At 36.4% G+C, this 16,483-nt stretch overlaps 1 protein-coding gene across 1 annotated transcript in view; it reads left to right on the top strand.

Moving 5' to 3' along the window:
• LOC114066019 (histone-lysine N-methyltransferase SMYD3-like) overlaps positions 1-16,483 on the top strand; it is a 116,940-nt gene that overhangs the window by 51,170 nt on the left and 49,287 nt on the right. The window contains exon 5 of the mRNA XM_027900395.1: positions 13,854-13,941. Coding sequence (XP_027756196.1) covers positions 13,854-13,941 — 88 coding nt within the window. The remainder of the gene's footprint in view (positions 1-13,853; positions 13,942-16,483) is intronic.

The following is a 16,483-nucleotide window of genomic DNA, read 5'->3' as shown; positions in this document are numbered from 1 at the left end:
TGAAGCAAATGTAGAACTTGGATTGTGGCACTCTCCTGGGAGTCTGGCTTTCTGCTCATCTGAGGGGAGCAGAATCTCATTCCTATCAGATCCAGCCATTTAAGAGGAAATGTAAATCTTTTGGCAGATGTTTTAAGGCGAAACACTATTTTACCAAGGGAACTGTGTCCACTATCATCGTTGTTTTAGGCTATTGCAGCTACTTTTAAGTGCCTGGATAGCAGTGTTACCCCTTTCCTAATGTCCTGCTTCCTTGGGACTGTTGATAGAAGTAGATATTACTGTTATGATTTTTATTTTTTTTTTCAAATAGTGTCCTTCCTATAGCAGTCACTATTTGATCTATTCTGAATTATCAATAGAAATAAGAAAGGTCTTGCTCTGGGTTAGCAAGATAGAAACAGTAGTAATTAAAAAATTTAAAATATAGGATTAGATCAGACAGATGACTTTCCAAACACCTTTCCCTGCACTGATTTTTGGAGACATCAGTTCACATTTTTTTTCCTAAATGTATCTTGGAGCCAGTTGTTGCATTATCTGAGCTTGAATCTCTGAATTCTCTTTCACTGAGGTTCCTATAAGGTCTTGAATTTTTCAGCCTGTCAAGGTGGTTTCTAGTACCAGTAGTACCTAAGGGAATAATCTTGATTTTGGATGCCTTTTCTTGATCTCTTTATCAGTCACTTTTAACTACTCTGCAACATGCTTTATCTTTCAAAATCTCATTAATTAAGTAATTTACTTGAAATATTGTGGATCTCAGTTCAGATCCCATTTCAGTCATTTAAAGAATAAAGAAAAAGATGTTGCAACTTTAAATCACAGTCTTCTGGACTGACTGGTATTCTGTTTTCTGAATACAAGAATCTCTCCTGTTGAAGGTCTTCCTCTTTGGACAAAATAATATCTTCATCAGAGCCAGAATGAAATTTTATCCTCAGTGTAAGAGCAGACCCCATGGGGTAGGGGTACCCCACAATTCTGTTAGTGCTTCAAGTGATGGGTGAGTTTCAGTGAGTCCAGGATACAGAAAGCACAACGTATCTTTTTCTATATTCCTGCTCCAAAGCAAGTAGAAATTGCGAGCTTAGATCTTTGTCTTTCCAAGTGTATATTTTAAGTAATGGGCTATGAATTTTAAAGAAAAAGGAAAAGAAAGTGAGTGGAAATACCTTTTTCTTATTAATTCTCTGTATGTAAGCTAAATCCCCTTCTGATAAGGAAAGAATTTTACCATTTACCTTTATAGGTCCAAATCAGGACATCAACATTATATGGATTGACCATAACTTCAGCCTTTGCTGGCATGCTGTATATTTTGCTCCATATCACTGTTTTTTCTCATCTTTGGGATGAGTATTCTTTTTACTCTGTATAGTCTAAAAACCTAAAGCAGTGTAACTGTTTCTGATACTACCAGTTTTGTAAATAATAACAACAGTAAAGTCAACACACAGTCTCAGTAATGACAACATAGAGGAAGAAAACAAGATGGAAAAGGACTCCACTGTTTATCAGCAAAATTGTGACTAACTTGAAATAGGACACTATTTTATCAGCTCACTGAAATTTTTTGCAATATACCAGCTTCAAGTAATTTCAGCAAAAGTTTTTGTTATCTCCAAACTCGTTCCCTGTTGAAGACACCACCCAAAACTTTTTTATTCTGAATAAATGTTTTTCAACTGTAGTTCCTATGATGCTCCTTCATATCAATGCATTCTGTGTGTTTCTCTTCAGATTCTGAATATACTTTCTTCATACTCCAATTTTCTGGTTCTTAGTGCTGTCCTGATTGTATATTATACACTTCATGATGTGGAGCAGTTTTTCTTCTTTTTGTTTTGTTCTTTTTTCCCTTAGGGAAAAAAGTTGTGCTAATAATTCTTAACTTTCTTACAGTATATTTTATCTGATATCAATTACTGTCCATTCAATGCCTGGGAATCACTACATATACAGTACTTGTAAATGCTTGGTAAAATTAGGGTCATTGCTGTGTTTGTTGTCCTAGTTTTCAGATAATCCCAGTCAGAGGACAGGAGAGGAATGATGAATGGTTGTGTTTAGCAGACTTGCGCACATTGAACCCCAAAGTATGATCATGGTTTGACTTCATATGGGTCCAATATAGGTTAAAAAAGTCTGGGGGAAAGTTTCATCTAGTAGTCCAGATTTTAACCTGGTAGTCTGCCCATCATTAAATCTTTGAACTAAACCATCTCCTTAGCCTGTCTGTCTTGAAAGAACAGTGTATTTTGTGACCCATTTCACTGTAACTGCTTTTTGTGATGAAGTGGACGTGTATCCACACTGGACAAGCATAGGTTTTAATGGGAAAAGCAATATTATGTTCATTTATGTGCACAGGTACATGTGTGAAACACAGAGGGACAATTTTAAAGGTATGCCTGTTTAGTGAGCAATATATTACACATGCAATACCTGATGGTGGTTGTTTTCTTTTGCTGCTATTTGTTTTGTGATCTCTGTTAAGTATTTCATATCTCCTGCCCATTAATACAAGTTGCATTAAGAAGATTAATTATTCTTTAGTATATCTCAGTATGAAACTCACTGCAAAGACTCACATTGCCATTTCCCACGCCACATTGTGGAAATGCATCTTTCACTCCAGGTTTATATAAATTAAGAAAGATGGCTCTCCTATCAGCTACCTCCAAACTTTTAAACACTCTTTGCAAGCCAAATTTTATTTTTGATTTTCTTTTTCAAAGATTGATTGACTGATTTTGTACCCTGTGGCAAATTCATCAGATATCATGAATTCATTCTAAATTCTTTTTGACAGTGTAATAATTCAAAGTTTGAGGCTCTGGCTGAATTCATAGGAAGCATCATAGGTTGAGAAAGACAGAAACACAAACTCTTCAGTGCTTAAATCAGTAACAGTCCCAACTAATATCCTCTGAGGCCTATTAAAGCAAGAATGAACTCATTTGAATAACAAGGAAACCTATAACTTTTGAGTCTGTAAAACTGCAGACCGAATGCTTTGGGTTGAAATATTGCTATGATAAGCAGTATGCCATATCAGTTTCTTGCTGTTAATTCAATTAATATCACAACAGTGCAATAAAGTGTCATAAAGCTCACAAATTTTGTGTTTGTGAGCTGTATTCTAAGACATGAATAGGAGCTTTCTTTTCTGTCAAAGACTTGAATATCAGGCTCAGAAAGGTTGTATTTACTCCAGCCACATGAGTTACAGCAAAGGACTCTGTAATCTGATGATCCATTGCAGGATGTCCTGCTATTTTCCACAGGATTGCTCAGGGAATTTTATGAAAGCTGTTGATTATACCATAAAAAGTTATTTGAACTGGGGACTGTAGTAAAACAGTGTATCGCAGTTCTGCCCAAGATTTATCTGAACACTGTCATTAGGAAAAATATGTTGCTGTGTCATATTGCTTATGGTGTGAATCTCTGTCTTAGTTCTGGCAACTGTTGGGTATAAACTAAAGCTCCTGCACTTCCTTTGACAATATCTAGACAACTGAATTTTTACTCTCAGGGTATTTCTAATGTATAATTTTATGTTAAGTTTGCATCATTCGAAAGAAATCCTTCTGAGTTTTGAAACCTTTTGACTTGATTCCAGCTACTGCCTAAAAATGCAGTAGTTTAAATCTATAGGCATATGGTGAAGTGGAGAAAGATACTGTGAAGTTCAGTTACTAGTAAATTGCAGTTGGTTAAGGAAGGTAGGAATCCACATAAAGTGAGCTGCTTCTCCCCTACCCCAAACCCTGACTTGCAAAAGATATTTTAAAAGGAAAGGTTTGAGGTAGCATGCTTTACAGAGGGGCAACACTCATCCATTTGACTGGGAAAAATATGTTAGGAGAACAGTTTATCTGGTTTTGATCAATGTGTGAAGTACTTAGGGGAGAGTACTTATCAGGAGACAGAGAAATAGATTACTACTACTGTGAACTGTTTTGGAAAATTGGAAATCCAGTATAGATTATGTATCACCAAATTCTGTTGTTGCATCAAATCCCATTAACAGTGGTCTCCAGGTAAGTCAAGATGTCTAACTTTCAGTATATGTTTTGTGACGTAGGCTACCTCTCTTTGCTTAGAATCACCTTGGCTGATTGCTGAGGCATATAAATACTCATGACACTGGCAGTCAACTGGAACCAGCTACATGACAGCTATCCAAAGAGTAAATAAAGGCCCTGAGAAATATTCAAGGGTCTCATAATAGCTTCCATGACATAATGTTTTAGAGAGTGTCCTTTTCACTCTTTTTCTATTTTTTGTGGCAATGACTAAAATGTCCATATTATTGAATCGGAACAATAGAGTGCTAGAATGGTATGGAAACTGTTTCAAGCACTTTTGCTTATAGAATGCTTCTAACTGCTTCCCTTGAACACTGGAAGAGCCTTTACTGGTTTAAATTGGTTTTGGTTAGAGGATAGTCAATAATAATTCTCTAAAGTAAGAGTTCTTGAAGTTACTAAAACACTGTACAATATCTTTTAAACCTGTTTGCAAACCCCTTCTTCGATTATATTAAACTAATATTCGTATAGTAGTCAGGCAAATTTTTTGGCAAAAGTCTAGAGGAGGAAACTGCAGGCGTTGTACTCTACTAAGGAGCTGCAGTTGTAAAAAATTAGTTCAACCTTTTTTATTCATGACTTTAAAAAACTTGGAGACTGGAGAGTGTGTATTTGAGTATTGACTCTGAATATTCAAGAAACATGCAGGTGACTTAGGCAATCAATTTGTATCAGTGCTCTAGGAATTGCTGCTTTTAACTTTTGAGATCAATTAAATATTTTAAGGTATAGAGTAGACTGATCAACCATGTATGATGTAATCATGTTGCATATCCTTTTCTAAACAATCGTCTTCCTGTATTTTGTACTCATTCATTCAGAAAGCATATGCTGAAGTAAATACTTGTTTTTTTCATTGCAGTGTATGTTAAAAAACATAATTACTATAGTGCAATTTTATCATGAGTTGTATCATGCATTAAGATATTAAATTGTTTCTATGTTAGTGTTGAAAAAAATATCTAACTTAATGACAGCATCTCTTCAGTTGGAAGCAATAATTCAATGGGCACAAATTCTTTAAATCACAGAAGCATAAATTGAACTTTGATACACAAGTAACTACACTTCTACTTAGTGTTAAGTGTTTAGTCATTTGCATAAGTATTAACTTTAATGGGATTTTTACATGCTTTTAAACTAAATGCATATTTCAATGCACTGATGAAAGTGGATTGGATTATGCATTGTGAATATCTAAACATTCTGAAGATTTTGGACCTACATGCCTATTTTGAGCCACTAAATGCACTCAGTGGCACTCTGTCTCCACAGGTTGCAGAATTAAGAAATAAAGCAGATTTGCCTTATAACTGACAGATTGTGGGGTAAGAGAGGCCTAGAGATTGCCTTAAGAAATGTGTAATGTCTAAGACAGTCTGTGAAATACCAGCCTCACAGTTGCTAGGGATTAGGTTGAACAGTATCCTTCCCCAGGTAAGTGAATTACCCACAGGGTTTATTTTTGGACTGATGCTGGAAATTACAATGGAATTACAAACGTGACAGGAATTTGTGGGTGATCTGGCATAAGGCCCTATTTCATTCATGCTAAGCTGTAAGTAGTTTCCTTTGCTTTTCCTCCCTTCCTCTGGCTTTTATGAGTTGATAAATAGTGAACTTTTATTTATCGCTTTTCCCATCATCCAATCAATTTTTATTTCCGCTTGTAGCCTCTGCAGCTTGGATGGGAATTGTGCAGTCAGCTCTAAGCTCCTGAAAAGGGAGGTTTATAAAGGCAGTGCTGTTACAGGCACAGAGCTCAGTCCTGTTGCTCATGTGACTTCTATGATCTTGTCTGGGAGTAGGCATTGAGATCCTGAGCCTGCAGAGTGGCAGTCATCCCCAGGGGCCTGAGCGGTGTGGGACACAAGGGTAGCCCTTGTGTAATTATGCCTCCTTTGTCACCAAAAAGAGTAATAGTATTTAAGGGACCCAGTTGTAAAAATAAATACAGAAAATGTTTTGGTCAGCAACCAGAATGACCAACAGTTTACTGAAATGACTACAGAATGAGTTAAATGCATGTGCCTTTCATTTGAAAAGTGTCCAGGTAGTGATATGATGTAGTTTAGCTGCTTAGCCCTGTGTATTTATATTTTGACAGAACTCTTTAGATACTATCTCATTTTCTTCCTAAGTAGCCTAGCATCCTTTTATACTGCTTTTTGAGAGAGAAAATACTGTCTGTAATGTTATTTGCTGAGATTTTTATCACAAAGAGCGGATGTAAAACAAAAAAGCTCTAATAATAACACTTGATCTCTGAGCATTATTGGTCTCAAAGAAGTTCCACTGGGCTGTGATGTTCAAGACTAATGACGACTTTTAGCTTTTTCAGTGTATTTTCTCTTACTACAGGAATCTGTATATATATATACACTCTAAATATATATGTACTCTAAAGATACATCTGACAACACACTTAAACACTAAATCACCATAATCATCAGTTATATATAATACTTGCCAGATAGTTTCAGAGTGTGTCCGTAATAACCCTGTTTTTGCTATACCATGCATTTTCGTGAATGAAGTGGAAGTAATTTTGAAATCATTGCCAGTAAGGTTAATGGATGAAAAAGACAGAGAGAAGAATAAATATTTATTAGGACAGGTAAATAATACAGAGTAACTGGAATTGCCTGGTAAATTAGACCAATTGAAATAAAATGCATCACCACTGCAAAGATAGGACACATATTCAACATCTGAAATGGGGATCTAGAGCTGTGATTTATTTCAGAAGAAACCCAGACAGCCACAGTGTAAATCTGAGCTTGTGAACCTGACAGATAATGCACTTGCAGTTAAGAGGTTGTAAAACTGTTTGTCTGGTTGCTCCTCTTACCTTATACTTTAAATCTTAATTAAATCTAAGATGTTATTGGGATAAAATTATTTTTGCCTCATTTAATTTTATTAAATTAAAATGACTTCTTAAAATAGACTTGCTGATCTTAATTTTCTATTTATTGAAAGCATCTCATTTTAATAAAATTTCCACAGCTGTTTCTGGTATCACTTTCAAATTTCTAGGTGAGTATTATAATGTTGTAACCAAGTTGGATAATGTTAAGGGAAGGTTATTCATACCCTTTGAAAGTACTTGCCTTCTTGCACTACTTGTATGCAGGGTCTGAGGAAACCTTCATCTTGATTTCAATGCCTAAGTAGAGCACTTAAACATGAATGGTGTGAACAACTGTTAAATTTTCCAGTACCTACACAAGTTAGAATATTATTAGCCTGTGCCATTCTTGTGCACTTCCAGACACCAGAATCAGTAACCCATGAAGAGATGATATCGATTATGGGAGGTAATGCAGCCTGCCTAATACTGAGCAATGTACTGCACACATGCAATATGGCATCCAGCTACAGTGTGTCTTATTTTACTTTCAGAATTCAAAACCAGAAAGTACAAATTCAAATTGTTCAAAAGTTGGGTTCACTCCCTCCCAGTAGCCTCACATGGAATACAGTGTTGTTTTTGTCCGCAAACAGAATAGCTTTGGAATGTGCCATGTGTCCCATCCACCCTCTTCAGAGCCATATGACAGAAAACACAAGGTCTTCTATTCTGACAGCCCAGCTGCTGGTAAGGACAACCTCATGTGGATTGGAAAGGATAGTTGAACTGGCATTTTTGGACCTGGCATTATTTTTCATGGAATAGGGCAGGGCAACTTTTGAAACCTCAGAAACTGTATGTAAATTTGAAATCATGATAGGGCTCTGTGAACTGAGAATTTCACATACTTGTAGTTCTTAACAAAGTGCATTCACGAGAGTGAAGGTGAGTGAATCCTCAACTGAAGCTGTAGGCTTCTGTAAGGCACAGCTCTCATAATAAGAGATGAGGAGTCTTTGCTTTGGAGTTTAAACTTTATCCAGAAAATGTTTCATAGGAGATGACCTCAGATATTTCAGGAAACCACTCAAGTGCCCTTTCTCTTGCTGTGCCTTTGGCTTTGTGCCCCTGTGATTGCCCATCAGGCCCTTACACCCTCTTTGCTCTGAAGCAGCCAAGTCAGAAATTTAGCCTAGCTGCAGTATGACAGCTTCCATATCACATTTTCTAACACTTTCTTCATCTTTCTGAAAGTGAAAGTTCAGATCTGCAATGTCTTTACTCATTTAATGCTTTTCTTTTGCTGCCTAGTATAAGAAAATGAGTTACTGAGTTTACTAGAAACATATATTCATTAGTTGCTGCACCTTCGCCAGAAACAGAAAATTGTTATTTATGCTTTCAGAGCATAATGTATCAGAGGTCTGCTCTAAAATGTCATGCCCTAATTTAAATTTGTTTGAGCTCCTTGACACTTTCTTGGAATAAAGCCTAAGAAAACCTCTTTGATTTGAACCTGTCAAGTTGGTAAGAATTGTTTTGTCAGATTTACATCTGTAGTTGCCACTTAAGTTTTCAGAAAATAAGCAAATCATAAGCAATGATCAGCAATTTCTATGAAATGTTCAGGTGTATGAGGTATCTGTAGTTTTTTAAGAGTTAAAATATTGCAGTTCAGAAAACTTCCTTTTTGAAAGTATTTTTAAAACTTCCACAAAAATAAAGAACAAGAACAGAGTTATATGCTGCTTTCTCACAGGATTATCATTATATAGTAATAGATTTTGTGTCCAGAAGAAAACTAATGTTCTTATTTACTGTGATTTTTCTGTCTTGCAGAAATATCATACCCAATATTTGACTGCTAATTTCAATTTGAACTATGGTTTAAAGGTTTTTACCCTTGGAAAATTGACATTTGTTGGTGGTTAAGAGAAGATATTGGTCAGGGAAAACTTTAGTCCTTATTTTTACTTGTCTCAGGGCATCCTGAAACTCCAATACCTCCTACAAAGGTTACTTGTCTCTATGTGGGTCTGGATACCCGAATACTGAAAATAGACATGTAGTGAAGATGCCCTTGGACATATTTCTAGTAGGAGGAATACTCAAAAGGAGGAAAAAGAGATATAGGGGTTGCTTACCGCTTGGAGTTCCCAGTCCCCACTTCTTCATTCTGTGGAGGGAGGTGAGGACAGCCTCATGGTTCCTTACTGTGGACAATCTTTGGCTTGGTTTTCTCTTGTTTCTTTCCTTCTGGGAGAAGGAGAAAAATTAATTTTGTAGAGAGGACAGAAAATCCATGTCTTATTTTCTATCCTGTAGCCTGAGTATGAAAGGAGAACTAGCCCTTAATCAATCTTTCCAATGTTCAGGAGAGTTTTGGAGGTGTAGTGCATTGCAGATGAGCAGTCTTGGGGTTGTGGGAGCACATTTGGGCAGAAAGGGCAGTGATGCTTACTGGTTGGCATGTGCTTGTTTTGGTAAGAGGGATACCTTCTCTCAGAGGACATGCTGTCCTTGTGGGAATCTTTCAGCAGCCAAGATTTTAAATACTGGATAGCAAAGAACAGTGATTGCTAAAACAGTGTGTAAAAGCAGTGGTACCTGAAATTAATAGACAAGGAACACTTTTAGGAAGTATAAGAAACAGAAGAGTAGTCTGGGAAGGAGTAGTTGTGTAAAGGAGCAGGAAGGAAACATTTATCTGTATTTTGAAGATTATACTCCTTTTTAAGGAGAGTTCCATTAAAGATTGCATGGACACTTGAATAGCAGAAGAGATAGGGAGAGAACTAATTCTTAGAAAGAACAAGGGAAAGGAATAGTAGAGAATGGAACAGGTGATTATTTCAAATGCTTATTTCTGTGGTGGCTGATGTCTGCACTTGTTTCAGGAGATGATGCTTTTGTAATAAATCTTCCTATCACTTAAAATGAGAACAGCAGATGTTGTTATGATCTAAAATCTATAGAAATTATGCTGTTCAAGCAAATTTTTTTTTTTTTTAAATTTATCTCATTATTGAACCCTTTATAAAGCAAACTTTCTCAGTAGTGAAATTTAGGGGAGGAAGTATGATTCTTTATAGCAGGAAAATTTTGCTTTACAAAATATTTTTCATTTGCCCACCTTGAAGAGCCCAAAAGATTTCAAGGGTAGAATTTCCTCTGGTGGAATTTTGTAGGTGGGCCTTCATGTTTAATGTACTGTAAATTCGAGAAGATGTGAAGGCAAAAGGTGTCAGGTGTGAAGTTCAGCTTATGGCTTGTTTTACGAGAAGGACTGAATATAACCAGAAATTGTTTTGTCTAGAGCATTAGAAACACAGATCTAATCAATCAAGAATAGGTAGTCCACTAAGATTTCCAGAAAGCTTCAGTGTAAAGATGATGAATCCCCAGATGTGTTTTATCAAGAATGCTGTAGTAGCACCTGCCATAGTATCTGAAGAATGGAAGGTTGAAATGTTGTTGTTGCATCTTAACTCACCTTTTAATGAACATGTTTTCCCTGCATATGCTTCGAGTAAGGGGAAAGCAGATACTAGAACCCTATCCCATCCAGAATAATTGTTCAAAATAAGTCATTTTTGGCTTTCCTTGTGCCCTAGACTATGGATTCAGCTAGAAGATGCAGTGGCACTTCTACCTCCAGTGGCTTGTACCTGTGTTAGGAGTATTGCAATGTCTTCTTACCATAGAAAAGCATGTGATGCAGCTGTCTTTTCTGCTTTCCTCAAGAGCCTCCAACACTTCTACTCTTGGTTTTCTCTAGAGTGTTTCTATGTGCAAAAGCTGAACTGTAAAGCATGCCAGTTTCAGCTGTCATAAGGTTGTCATACATTTTTGTGACTAAATTATCTGGTCTAATTATTTTTTGGACCAAAACAAAAAATATTTTGTTGTTGTGAGGAGCAACCTCTTGTGTTTGGTGTCAGTGTTAGAAATAAGGAAAATAATCAGGCAAAAGTTGCTAACTCTTCCTTCTTTTTCAAAAGCCTCTTCCTTTTCTTCACCTGGTGTTCTTTTCTGCAGATGAAAAACCCTTGTCTTCCAGGTCCATGGTGTGACTCTTGGGGATGGTCCTGTGCAGGGCTAAGGGTTCGACTCTGGGTCCCTTCCAACTCAGCATATTCTGTGATTCTGCACAGATTGTCTATGCACACCTGGAGGTCTGACTGGGAACATGTTCTGAAAAGAGACACTTCGAATAGGTTTTACTCCATGGAAAGCTGTATATCCCATAGCTGTTAATGTCATGCTCTTAGATCAAATTAAGCAGTTCAGTGGAACTATTAATCACTTCAATTATTTTCATAATTCCAACTCCAAGGTAGCTTTGTATTTTCAGCTAGCTTAATCATATCACATAGCCATGACTTTCAAGGTGTTCTCCAAGGCAGAGAAACAGCTTACTTGGAAAAAGCTTATTAAGCTGCAAGGCAGAAGTGTTCCTGGTGACAGGCTCTCCAAGTTGTTTTGCAGCCCCTGCTTGGCTGCTTATTTGGAAGCAGCTTCCATGTCTTGAACTAGTGTTTAGTAAAGGACAGGACTTCTTTCATGTATGGAAATCTGATAAAGAACAGAGGTGTAAAGTGCCCAGCTAGCCGTGTTTTCTCTTGTTCTTATATCAACCAATCCCCAAAATGCCATCTTGAGAACACAGGAAATATCTCATTGAAACTTGAGACTTAAATCCTTCACAGAGCTTCCCTTCATCGTAGTCTCTCTTACAAAAGGGCTAAAGACCATGAATCCAGAGAGGACTGGGAGATTACTGGTCAAACAGACACTCTGTATTCTCTACCTGGATATGAAGATAGTGTGGACTTAAGTGTGGACTTAACCCTGTGCATTAGTTTAAAGGTTAGAGGAAACCCCAACCCTGCACTGCTTTGTGTTGTCAATGAAATGCTAGAAGACAATGGAAAGCATTTCAAAAGGCTGCACTAGACAGAGGAAGATTAATCCCATGTGAGTGAACACTTTAGTCTTATTCATCCATCAGTCTTGCTGTGTGCAAAGTGAGCCCTAATGATGCCTCAGTTATTGGCCTTGATGCATAGTTTTTTTCCTTCTTTCACTTACAAATCTCTCTCAGTTCCCATGTTTCTGAGGTTCTAGGCTTACAGCATATTAGAGAAACAGTGAGAATAATACCTGGGCCAGTGAGAAAAAATAGCTTAAAACAATTTTTCTGTTTTGATAGCTCCTTAAACCTAAAATTTCACAGACATCATTCTTAGCATCTTACAGGCTAGATTTATTTTTTTGATCAATCAGTGAGCAGCAGTTGATCCACAAAGATGTTTTAGAGAGATTGCTACAGGCTATGTTCAGAAGTAGGTGTAGCCTCATAAAAGTTGGTAGAGGTTACATTAATGGTAAGAGATTTAACATACACCTTTTGCAAAGCTGTTAAGAGTGCTGGGTAGGTACATTAACTTTGCTGACAAAATTTCTGCAGTATGAGCTTGTTTGTCCTAACATTCACCCTATGCCTTCTGGTGGCAAATTCAGCTCTGCACGAAATTATTTCCAGATGATTATTTTGATCAGAGAACTGATTGTAGGGGAAGTACGTGTTCAAAATGCAGTGAGGTCATACCACCCTCCTTGTAAGGCCCTACAGAATGGTAGGGCAGCTGAGAACAATCTCAGTTTAATCTTGATTTAATCATCCCAGCAATATACAGAGGTCTGCTGTTTCATGAAGCAGATGGAAAGACAAAACTGCAAATTAAATCTGAAACTAAGTGCTGATTCTCACTGTAAATATTTTCTGTTCTGAAAAAGGAACAGTGGGATAAGAAAATGATTCAATTCTAGGTAGTTACAGATTACAGGATTTTCAGTGGAAGTACTATGATGCCCAGTGAGCATTTGTTGGTTACAAAGTACTTGGTTAGATTTTAACACACCTTCTCTGTTCATCTTCAGGCCTCCATCCCTGCTGAGAGTTAATCTTTTTAGAATTGTATTTAAAATATTCCTGCAAGACTTTGCACTTAAAAAAACTCTTTTGGAAGAAGTAGAGCCTTTCATAAGGAGAGGGAGGTAATAAACTTCAGTGTCTTACAGGCCAGATTTTTAAAGGTATTTAAATGCTACAGCAATGGAAATTGAATATCTAGATGCTTTTGGAAACCTCTTAAAATGCAAAACTGTGTCTGTAGTTGCTTTAATAAATTTGTTCCTAGTGGTTTACCTAAGATGCAGTTAGTCACTGCTAGAGAGTTGAAAAAAGAAACTTTATTGCTATAGCCATTAATCATTTTTGCTTTCTTTGTGACAAAGCAATGGGAAAATATAGCTGTTTCTGGAATCCGACGGAATAGGGAAGAAACAGCAATGAGTTATTAAACCAAAGTTCAGCTTTTTCTGAGTTGTAGACTTCTCCTGTAAGCTTTTATTCATAACTATAATGGATGAAGGTAGCCTCCTACTGTTTGTAAAGACTCTATAATCACCACATGGTTAATCAAAACTATTTGCTAAATCTTTTCTACAATGTACCTGTGGGTCTGTGAAGTATTAGATAGAAGGTCTTTGAAAGAATTTGAACTTCTTAATGTGGTTTGATAGTAAAAAATCACATACTATTATTTCTCTTTTCTGGTTGATCATAGTTTTTGTTGCAAACTTAATATCTGATTTAAGAATTTAATGTTTCCAAGTTTGCATTCATCTTTCTTTAGCTCATCTCATTTACTTCCAAACACAGGATGAGTATGAATGCCAGATGATGTGATTTTTTGAGTTTTTACAAAAAAATAGCAATACAGTCTCTACAAGTAGCTTTTAGCAGTGAATTCTTTTGACCCTGTTTTTCATCATTACTGCATATTCTTATTTTACTGTTTTTCTCATTAAATGCATTTGTTTCAATTAACCAGGATTCTGAGAAACTGGCCGGTGAAGAGCATGCCTGGAAAGAAGTCAAAGATGCTGTAAATAAAGTGAGATATCCAAAATCAAAAGAAGGTATCCTTTCAGTGACAGGCCACAGTCTGTCATTCAGTTGTGAAAATAATCCAGAGAGCCCCTTTTTATTCAGTTCATCTCTTGAGATTATTTCCCTTACATTTGCATTATTTTTATTTTAATGTTTTTAATTCATTTGATGTTTAAAATGAGTAATATTCATAACTGTATTAATATAGTCTCTGATTACTTGGACTGGAACTGCTTCATGGCATAGATAGCAACTACCTAGGATGTAAAGGAATATTTTGGTTCAAGTTTGGGTTTCTGCCATCGCAGCCCACCACTTCATATAAATCCACTTTTAAATGGAAAAAAGGTGGTTAAATTATTTTCACATCAGACATTATAGAATAATTATAATAAGTTGTAATAATGATTTACAAGTAAGTAAATTGAATGAGATGACCTTGCACTAATAAACAGAACTGGAACCTAATGGCTGTCATGTAGATATTCAATCCAATTAAAGAAATCGGTGAAAAGCAACAACCAAGAAAAGATGAGCAGAAGAGAGATGGAGATTTTTACTGGAATACTATGAGTATATTGATCTCTCTCTTATCTTGGTGTATTCAGTGGAATGTCTCTGACTGTGAATCTGCGTTATTGTGGCATTTTAGAAACGTGGGCTTTCTCTCAGCCTAGAGAGAATTTAATCTTCCAGTACTCCTTTTTGGCAGCATGAAAAGCAGGTTTGCATAGTGATATTCCAGGCTGGAAATAAGTGATTACAATTTTTATTGTACAAAAAGGAAAAAAACCCACACAGTGGAGTTTGTTTCTTTCTAATCCAGAGGGATTCATTTGTTAGCAAAGGAGAAACACTCAACTCATCTTACTTTAATTTTCATATAGTTTCTAGTCTGTCTAAAGTTCCTTTGTGGTCACTGGATTGAGACAGACAATAGTGAAATAGACCTTCAGGCATTCAGTTATATTTCAAGAGCCATGTTTTAATCTGAAAGTTAAATTATAACTATGCAACCCTAAGTTGCAATATTTTTTATACCAAAACTGTGGAGTCACAATACTGGTCCTATTTAATGTTCCTATATTTAATAGCAGGAGAAATTGCACCTAATTAAATCTACTAGTGTCTTTAATTAAGATTACTGATTTAACTGATACTTAAAAATTAATCAAATACACCGTAGTAAAAGGTATCAGGACTAGTGGAAAAAACCCTGTTCTTGGTGTCTGTTCATCTTCTGTTCTCAGTCATGGGCTATTTGAAATGTGTCATCTTTCCTTCCATTGCACCACAATACCAGTGTTAACTGACATGCATTGGGGAGTGCAACTGAAGAGGGAACTTGACTTTTGTCTACTTGCCAATAATCAGTAGAAAACTTTCCTGGCTGACTGAGGCACATGCTTATTAGTTTCTGCAAATGCTGGGTTTTATAGCAAATTAAACCAACAGTTTCTGCAGTTGAGAAAGTTTGTAACTCCCACTATCTGACCTACTGATTATAACTGATACAGGACTGTAAGGCTAGACCTGCAGTTAGAGGCAGTCTGCTTGAGGCAGTCCTCCTCTAGTCTTGGGCAGATACAGGATACGAGGCTTCTCTTTTGTCCTGATGCAGCTGACAGAGAGTTTTCTAAGTTGGGACCTACAAATTTGGTCCCAACAGGTTTTGTTATGTAGCACATCTGCTATTATATGCTAGTCAGTGAACAAAACAGAATAACAAGAAGTAAGAGCAGACAGACTACGCATCAGCTAAAATGGTAATCTTTCAAGAATGTCAGTGCTTTGTACTTTCTACAAAAATTGTATCAAGTGGAAATAATATCCCTCATTCTTCTGTTTGTCTGTCCTTAATCGGTTGTAAAGAATACATGGATGTTTGCCAGAGATATAAAGGTTAAGGTGCAATTATAATAACACATTCCTTCCCTTATATGGTTCTTTCAATCCAAGGGCATGAGAGCAATTCGCAAATAATTAGTTTAGCCTTGTAACAACCATGCTATAAATCCTGGCCCAACCACATAGTGGTCACATTCTTAAATTTAAGTATGTAAATATTCCCATGTTCAAGAAGGACTACTTACTTCATCACAGGTTTGCACTGTACACTTTAAATTCATTCCTGGCTTACTGTGAATGGTACTTTCAGTAATGTTGTGAAGATAACTGCTGGACTTCCTTGAACTGATTGTATGGAAAGGACTATGATACAATCAATGTTATTACTTCTCTAACTATAAGTCTATTTTTTTTCTTTATTTCATTTGTTCTTACTGATGTGTGTGGTGACTTTTTGGTGTTTAGACTGCTGCATTCTGGGACTCCCATGAGTTCAGTCACAGATGGCAGTACTCATTTTAAAACTGAAAATTTTTTAAGTGTCCAGCTTAAGTGTGGTCAGAGAGAGAAGAATCTCTCACAGAAGCTGAGTCAGTGTAGAATGTAATGAAAATAAGTGATTTATGATAAGGAATATCCAAATAAAGTGAGTGTGAGCCCCAGGTTACTTTTCCTCTATTCCAAACTCACAAAAAAATCTTCTTGTAACACTGGAGGTGAAAA

Source organism: Empidonax traillii, unplaced genomic scaffold (assembly GCF_003031625.1).
Source record: "Empidonax traillii isolate 1590-97213 ecotype Southwest subspecies unplaced genomic scaffold, ASM303162v1 scaffold721:size320634, whole genome shotgun sequence".
Taxonomy (NCBI): Eukaryota; Metazoa; Chordata; class Aves; order Passeriformes; family Tyrannidae; genus Empidonax; species Empidonax traillii.
The sequence above is the reverse complement of the archived record's forward strand: the minus strand, read 5'-3'. Positions and strand labels throughout refer to the sequence as shown.